The 8,885-nt window shown below is 46.7% G+C and overlaps 1 protein-coding gene across 3 annotated transcripts in view; it reads left to right on the top strand.

Annotated features, from left to right (window-relative positions):
- Nucleotides 1-2,341: 2,341 nt before the first annotated feature.
- Nucleotides 2,342-8,885, top strand: part of TCTN2 (tectonic family member 2) — a 23,729-nt gene continuing 17,185 nt past the window's right edge. Inside the window, exons 1-4 of one of the 3 annotated variants that reach the window (XM_075898522.2) lie at nt 2,437-2,595; nt 3,825-3,954; nt 5,935-6,048; nt 7,022-7,095. In XM_075898522.2, the coding sequence (XP_075754637.1) occupies nt 5,958-6,048; nt 7,022-7,095 (165 nt within the window). In that variant the 5' untranslated portion in view covers nt 2,437-2,595; nt 3,825-3,954; nt 5,935-5,957. Of the gene's footprint in view, nt 2,596-3,824; nt 3,955-5,934; nt 6,049-7,021; nt 7,096-8,885 lie in introns of all 3 variants that reach the window. The other 2 variants (XM_075898521.2, XM_075898520.2) reach the window with 2 other exon arrangements.

The following is an 8,885-nucleotide window of genomic DNA, read 5'->3' as shown; positions in this document are numbered from 1 at the left end:
AAAAAAGTTGCCTCTTTTCCTTTTTTAGTCTCCCTTTGAAATAATCTTAAAGGTAAATTCAAAAATTAATTGAGAATCTAAACCAGATAAGGTATCTTACATACTGTTAGGCTACATCTATACTGCGCTGTCTTGCTCAAGAAAATATGCAAATGAGACAAAACGGTGAATATTGCTGCACCTCATTTGCATACTTAATGAGCCGCCATTTTGCGCAAAAAGGAGCTGTCTAGACTGTTCCTTTTTGCACAAAACCCCTTTCACAAGAGCAGTTCTGCTGGGTTTTTTAGGAAGAACAGCTCTTGTGCAAGGGGGTTTTGTGCAGAAAGGAGCGGTGTAGATGGCTCCTTTTTGCGCAAAAGCCCCTTGCGCAAAATGGTGGCTCATTAAGTATGCAAATGTGTAGCGATATTCACCACTTTGCCTCATTTGCATATCTTCTTGCGCAAGAGAGCATCATATAGATGTAGCCCTGATGAATATTTTAGCCTTAAACATGCTTGAATATGTACAACTAAGAGGGCAATATGGTCTATTGCAATCTAAAATTAGGCGTGGTTTTTAAACTCTAAGTAGTACAGGCAGTTCCTGGGTTACATGGATCTGACTTACATCGGATCCCTACTTACAAACGGGGTGAGGCAACCCCGCACTAGCTGCTTCCTCCCAGAAGACCAGGGAGACGTGAAGCTAGCGCCCCCCTCCCCCCCCCTCCAGCAGACCAGGGAGACGCGGAGCGGCTTTTCTCAGCAGACACCTCAGCTTGAGAATAAAGGACTGAGGGAAGTGAGGTGTGCGAGAATAAAACTGAGCTCTGGAGAAATGTTTGGCTAGAGTTTCCCCTACAATATGTACCAGTTCCGACTTACATACAAATCCAACTTAAGAACAAATCTACAGTCCCTATCTTGTACGTAACCCGGGACTGCCTGTATTAGAATACCTACTTATACAGGGCCATCTTTACTCATATGCAGAATATGCAGCTGCGTAGGGCACCCAAAAATTTGGAGCATCACTGGATATTCATGTCTACCCGGCTGCTTTTCCTATCACTGGCCTGTGGCTCTGCTTCCTCAGGAGAGAAATCAGTTAACTCTGAAAAAGCTGGCCAGGCCAGATGTATTGGTAGAACATGTAATCTGTGAAAGTGGCAATGAAGCCAACCCCAGGTAAATAGACTTGTCAGTTTCTGAATTTACTGTATTAGTCAACAGGATCTGAGTATGAAATTAGCTTAAAGCCTATTTAATTAGCAGGCCCATACACAGGAATTTCTGTGCGTGAGGGCATGAGTGGTGGGCATGGCTGGTGGCAGCCCTTGCTATGGGGGCTGAAAATCAGCTCCAGCCTTGCCCTGGCCTGCTGGAGCACAGAGAAGGGAAGTTGGACAACATGCTGCTCCAACCTCATGCTTACGTAGAGGACTATGAGCGGGAGGAGCCTTTGCACCTTTTGCCCCCCCTTGCATAAAGGCATGATTAGTGTGTTGCCCAAGATTACAAAATTGCATCTCTAAAAAAAATCATCATTCCCCTCTGTTCCGCCCCCAGGCTGTGTCTAGCTGGCAAGTTGGAAAAACTTGCCAGCTGTCTACACTGGCCGCTTGAATTTCCTCAAGAACACTGACGATCTCATGTAAGAAATCAGTGCTTCTTGCGGAAATACTATGCTGCTCCTGTTTGGACAAAAGTCCTTTTGCGCAAAAGGGCCAGTGTAGACTGCTCAGATTTGTTTTGCGCAAAAAAGCCCCGATTGTGAAAATGGCGATCGGGGTTTTTCTGTGCAAAAGCGCATCTAGATTGGCACAGACGCTTTTCTGCAAAAAGTGCTTTTCTCCATGCCAATCTAGATGCTCTTTTCCGCAAATGCTTTTAATGGAAGACTTTTAAGTTAAAAGCATTTGCGGAAAATCATGCCAGTCTGGACTAGCCCCACTGTTGTCTGGTTTCATAGTACTGTGTGGAGTCCCATAAACCCTAGGGACAGCCCTGACGGGATACCTATCTATTTAGGCCTCAGCAAGATGCCCTTACAGGAGCTCGACAATTTTACAACTGCATAAAACATCAGCAAGGCCTCTGCTACGAAGCCATTTGCCTGCCCCACGAGCTCTGCAGAGGGGGAGCTGCTTTGCTAGGTCATGGCCGCTCACGTGGGGCCGCTATTCCACCAGATTCAGGTCCAGACGGACTAGCGCCCTGCTCCTGCGGGGGCGCCCGGCCCACCAGCCCGCCACAGCGACTCCAGCCTTTGCCGGGTCACACGAGCAGGGCTGCGCCGCGCGCACAGGGCGCCTCACCTGGGCCGTGGCAGGAAAGCAGCGAGTCTGCGCGTGCGCACAGTATTTCCTCGTCTCGGCCGGCGCGGGCACGCCAGGGAACGGCTCTAGGGCCTTCCAGTGATCCGCGAGCCGCCGTTTCCATAGCGACAGAGGCCCGCCGCAAGATGGCGGCTGGGTTGTGGCTGCCTGTGCCGCGTTTCTCTGGCAGCCCCTGCCCGCCATGATCCCTTCTGTCCTCTGGGCGCTGTTGCTGCTGGGGTCTGAGCGCCCCGCGGGGCGGGCCCAGATCCTGGCCCCGCCAGGCAACCTCGGTGGGTGCTGTGGGGGGTCTTGGCAGCTATGGGGGGGGTCCTCAGATGTGGGAGGGGCAGAGACCTGGCTGCCCCCTCCCGCGTGCGGGGCGCTGCTCAGGTACGGCCCTAGTGACGCGCTGGCTTATGTCTCTGTGTGTGTGAGCCCAGAGGCTGTGGGGGGGAGGCTGGCAGTGACCCCTCTGAAATGTGGGGGCAGGGGGGCTGTGGGAAAGCACAGAGACCTGAGGGGAGGTAGGGGAAGAGGCCAGAGAGACTCCTGGAGACAGCAGCAGATAGGGAGGGCAGTGTGGAATAGGGATGTACCATTCAAATTAATTGGTTAACTGGTTAACGGGCAGGGAGTTGCTCCAACCCCTACTGGTTAACCAGAACCAGAACACCTCACCATTCAGATCCTTGATGTGGAAGGGACCCAGAGGTGGGGAGATAAGAGGATGAAATAATGGGGCGAGATAAAGGAGAGAGGATTAGGTTGGGTCTCAGAGAGTGGGGTGTACAGACTGGAGTTTAGTTATAGTCATAGAATCATAGAATACTAGGACTGGAAGGGACCTTGCAAAGTCATTGAGTCCAGTCCCCTGCCCTCATGGCAGGACCCAGTACTGTCGAGACTATCCCTGGTAGACATTTATCTTAACTACTCTTAAATATCTCCAGAGATGGAGATTCCACAACCTCTTTAGACAATTTATTCCAGTGTTTAACCACCCTGACAGTTAGGAACTTTTTCCCAATGTCCAACTTAAACCTCCTTTGCTGCAGTTTAAGCCCATTGCTTCTTCTATTCTCAGAGGCTAGGAAGAACAAGTTTTCTCCCTTGGGACGGACATAGTGGATTAAGGCAGGGTCTTTAAGGGTCAGGTGCTGGACACATCAAGGTCCTGGGGCTCATGGGAGAGACAGTGGGAGTTAGCCATCAATTATTATGATTATTGGGTGTTTTATGGATTTTTGGAGCTGGATTGCATGTGGCTATTGGCTCAGAGAATGGAGGAGAACAAGTAAGGGTCAGAGATAGCCATAAGCAGGGCTCGCCGAGCAGTGGTGAGCCCTGCTCACCAGCTGCGCGGTTCTGCGCTCTGCACGTGCGCAGATCGCTCCGTGCCGGCTCTTCCGGGGGTGGAATCTACTCGCCACAGGCGAGTAGATTACACTAATTGTCGAGCCCTGGCCATAAGTCACTCTCTTGTACGTTGGCCATCTGATTTTCAAAAATGTTTCTTTAGTGTATGAAACCAAAGGTGCTGAGAATTCATTTTGAAACACTTGGAGAAGAGGAAGGTGATCAGGAACAGTCAATATGGATTCACCAAGGGCAAGTCATGGCTGACCAATTTAATTATTCTCTATAATGAGGTAACTGGCTCTCTGGATATGGGGAAAACAGTGTCTGTGATATGTCTTGACTTTAGAAAAGCTTTTGATATGTTCTCCCACGGTATTCTTGCCAGCAAGTTAAAGAAGTATGGCTTGAATGAATGGACTATAAGGTGGATAGAAAGCTGGCTAGATGGTTGGGTTCAACAGATAGGTATCAATGGGTTGATGTCTAGTTGGCAGTTCGTATCAAACAGAGTTTCCCCAGGTCCTGGGGCTGATTTTGTTCAACATCTTCATTAATGATCTAGATGATAGGTTGAATTGCACTCTCAGCAAGTTTGCTGATGACACTAAGCTGGTGGGAAAAGTAGATAGGCTGGCGCAGAGTGAGCTAGACTAATTGGAGGATTGAGTCAAAAGAAATCTGTTGAAGTTCAACAAGGACAAGTGCAGAGCTACAGGCTGGGGACGGACTGGCTAAAGCAGTTTTTCCAAGAAGGACCTGGGGATTGCAATGGTCAAGAACATGGATATGAGGCAACAGTGTGTCATTGTTGCCAAGAAGACTAATGGCATATTGCGCTACATAAGTAGGAGATCACCAGCAGATTGAGCGAATTGATATGAACGACTAGTCGATAAGCAAATGCTTATCGGATAGTCAACACTCTAATTGACTAGTCGCTCCCTCCTCTCCTTGCTGCCTTTATCAGAAAGAGGCAGCAAGCAGGGTGGGGAAAAGAGGGTGCTTTAAAGTGGCAGTATTGTGTGGAATTGGGGCCAGAGCCTGGACTCCATGCAATGCTGCTGCTTTGAAACACTGCATGGAGCCTGATGCCAGCCTCCCCGCAGCATTTCAAAGTGGCAGTGCCACAAAGAGCCAGGAGTCAGCAAAATCTCCAGCTGACCCCTGGTTCCATGCGGCACTGCCATTTTGAAACGTCGTGGGGAGGATGGGGCCAGTGAGGGACTACTTTGGCCACTACTACTCCCCACAGCGCTTTCACCTTTGAAGTGTACCAACAGCCCCAGGGCGGAGGGCTGTACTAGCAGCCTCAAAGGCAGAGGTTCCCTTATTGACTTATCAAATAGTTAATGCAAATTGCATCAACTATTCAATTAGCCAATTAATCTAAATTTAACATCCCTACTTTCTACGAAAAGGATGTGAACAAACTGGAAGAGTCCAGTGAGAACAACAAAAATTATTTGGAGGCTGGGGTACATGACTTATGAAGAGAGGCTGAGTGAACTGGGCTTTTTTAGCATGCAGAAGAGAAGAATGAGTGGATTTGATAGCAGCATTCATCTACCTGAAAGGGGTTCCAAAGAAAATGGAGCTAGGCTATTTTCAGTGGTTGCAAATGTCGGAACAAGAAACAATAGTCTCAAGTTGCAGAGGGAGGTCTAGGTTGGATATTAGGAAAAACTTTTAGGAGGGTGGTGAAAACTAAGGGGGTGGTGAAATCTCAGTCCGTACAAGTTTTTTAGGCCAGACTTGACACAGCCCTGGCTGGAATGATTTAATTGGGGTTGATGCTGCTTTGAGCAGCGTGTTGGAGATAACCTGCTGAGGTCCCTTTCCATCCCTAATCTTCCTTGATTTTATGATCCTGCCTGACATGAGTAAATATTACTAGATATTAGAGGTTTATTTTGTGGGAGGAGTAATCATAATATTTATTATAGCAAAATTTTATTTTTAATATTTAGCAAAAGCTGCAGAAAACACTCCATAAAATATAGTGTATGTCCTGCTGTGGTGTGTCCAGAAAAGCAAGATAAATTTAGAAATAGTTCTTCCTCGGTCTTTAGGGGTGTTTTGTTTGCTTGTTTCTTTGGGCTATGTTAAAATGGTCTGTTGAGACCTTCGGGGAGATTTGAATATTTTTTTAATGATGTTTTAAATTAAGCTTAAAATGCCAGAAGAGAAGAATCAAGCCATGTCCCATTTTTAAATAAATGGAAGCTTTTGAGGATGTTGTGACTATAAATGCCCATTTGTTTTCTTTTTAGTCTTTCAGCCTTCTTTTATCCACATGTCAGGGCCCACAGTCAGTTCATTTTTAGTTGGGAATTCAGCAGAAGTTGTTCTGGCTATAAATCTAATTCGTGTGAATACAGAAACAGGTGAGATCACTTAAAACCATTTAAAAATTATAGTCAAATTAATATTAGTTGAAATCTCAATTCACTTTCTGTTCCTAAGATGATTTGAAGGAAAATGTATACCTTATTTTACAATTGCCTCTGTACTAGAAGCTCTGCACTAGAAGCTACTCTCCAAAGGCTTACAGCCACCACTGCACATTGTTTCATGTGAACATAGGATTCTGCCAATGTGGCAAGGTGGATTGATTTATATTAATCTGATTTAAATCTCCAAGTGAAAAGCCTCAATTTTAAATACTTGATTTTCATCAACTTTTTCCAGTTGTACTTCAGTTATTATTTTCTAAAGAAAGGTATATTCTCAGTGATTCATAAACCATTTAAAACATTGATTTACAACTAAATAGAATCTTTACAGTAACTAAATAGAACCTTTATACTAGGTTTGATATGTTTTTTCTGCTTACAAAGGTACAGTATAACTTAATACATTTATTTAAGCAGCTATGTAGCTTAATGTTTTCAGATTCTTATTAATAGTATATTTTTAGTATGTTACAAAATGGTGGCTATTATAGCTTATTTAATAATTTTCTGCTGTATTTGTAAAGCTTGATTTTAAAAGTTAAGTGGTTTTTCCTTATTTCCTATAAGACAAGAGTAGCTAACTCATAGATTTTGGTAGCATCTCATGGATTCATCATATTTATTTTTTATTTCAATATTTTAGCAGATTAAAATAAGTCTAGCCTTAACATATTTTGTATGAAATTTAGATTTAATATAAAAAGTTTTATTTTTTAAAAGAAAAATGTATTATAATTTAAAAAACAAAATTAAAACAAATCCAATTTAAATAAATCAGTGATTTTTATCCATCCTGCTATATGAAGCTAGTAGCAGGATTGGGATTTATCTTTGTTCCATATGTAGATGAGAGTGACACAAAGCAGCAAAACAAATTTTTCCTTTTTTTTTCTTTTACATTTAGGAATGTTGCCAGTGTTAAGCTGTAGTGACAGTAACAGATATGGTGAATGGAGTTTAAATGTATCTCATGGTATGGTATGTAAAATTCTGATTCTTCACTTTAAAGGTAGGGAGTTGAAGTATGGTGAGCTAAGATTAATGTGAGGCTCACTTCATGGTACATGTTGGACTTCTTTGATCCGGCACCCTAAGAACCTAACTGGACCTGAATGAGGGAATTTGCCAGACCAGGGGATCTCAATTCAGCCTCCCTTCTACACCTGGCTCCACTCCCAGCATCAGCTGTGCCCCCTACCCTCCCTCTGCTGCTGGCCCCACGGACTGGCTGCTGCTGCCTGCTCCTCTCAGGGCCACTGGCTCTGCTGGGACTATCAGTCCTGGCCTGGCTGCTGTCCCCCAGCTAGACTCCGGCCCTAGCGCTGTTGGCATGGCTGCTGCCCCTGGGTGGACTCCCAGGCCTGGTCAGGCTGCTGCCAGCCTTGCTGAACCTACTGCCCCCAGCAAGATGCTCAGCCATGCTGGGGCTGGCTCTGGTGCTGCCATTCTTAGCTGGACTCTCAGCCTTACTAGGGCAGTCATCCCCACCTAGCAGGACTTATGATGCTGCCACCCTCTCAGGGCTTCCAACCTCAGGCCCTCCTTTGCCCTATTTCAGGCCTCTGGGGCTCTTTGGCCCCAGAACTTCTGTAGTCCTGTTGGACCATGGATGTTGCTGGACTAGGGAGGCCCAGTTTTTTAGACATTCAACCTGTAGCAGAAAGAATATCCATGTTTGATTTCTTATCTTGATCTCTTACTTCTTGGAATAATCATTCTTGTTGACTAGTGACGTAAGATATTGTGTAATTGAATAGTTGTGTAACAACGTGAAATCTTAGGGGTTACATAATAGTCCCTGGGGGTGGGGCTGGCAACAAGTGTTATCTCATTCCACTCCCTAACCCTAGCCCTGGGGAGCCCCCTGCCACTCTGCACTGCTGTTTCTGTGTCAGCTCCCTGTCCAGATCCCTGTGCAGATCAGCTGCTTGCAACCCCCCAGCTGCCTCAACCCCTATCTTTGGGGTCTGAGTTCCTTGTGGACAGAGGCTGGTCCGTGGTAGCAGCTCCTGTTGGGAGATGGGGGGAGGAAGGGGGGAGTGTCTGAGCTCCGTTGTAGCAGCCTCCTGTCCACGGGGAGATTGGAACCCTCGCAGAGTGGGGCTGCTCCCGTAGCCCAGACTTTTCCCACAGCAAGCCTGAGCGGCTGTGGACAGAGGCTGCTTTGCAGCAGCTTCACCTGCTCTTACCCTCCCAACCCCCCTGGACTGCTGTCTTTGAGTCTGAGCTCCACGTGGACAGAGGCTACTCTGGCATCCCATAGAGCAGCCTCTGTCCGTGGCAAGCCTACTGCAGGTGGCACCATGAAGCTGGTGCTGGGGGAAACTGTCTTTAAAGGCAGCTCCTTCCCAATTACCAGCTCCTGTCTCCCCCTCCCTGCTCACTGCCTCTGTAAGGAGGCAGCAGGGAGGTGGGTCTGTGGGGAGGCAGGTGGCTCCTGTGGCCTGGGGAGCCTGCTTAAAGCCAGCTTTTCACAGGCAGCGGCTCATGCCCACCCCCCCCACTGCCTCTAATTCAGAAGCAGCAAGGGTGTGTGTGCATGTAGTTAATAGGATAACCGATAAACCCAGGCTTATCAGTTAATCATGTAGTTCACTGCACATTCACATCCCTATTGTGGGTACTGAAGATTCCACAACACTTCTCATTTGAATTGGGACTCGGGTGTGGTTTATCCTGTGTCAAAATTCAGCTCTGTCATGGAGGTTGTCTGCAGCCCTTCCCTTTAGGAGTAGATGTGCCCGTCTGTAGTTTGTGAAGGGGATTGA

Source organism: Pelodiscus sinensis, chromosome Z (genome assembly GCF_052426305.1).
Source record: "Pelodiscus sinensis isolate ZL-2025 chromosome Z, ASM5242630v1, whole genome shotgun sequence".
Taxonomy (NCBI): domain Eukaryota; kingdom Metazoa; phylum Chordata; order Testudines; family Trionychidae; genus Pelodiscus; species Pelodiscus sinensis.
This window is presented reverse-complemented; position numbering and strand designations above follow the sequence as displayed.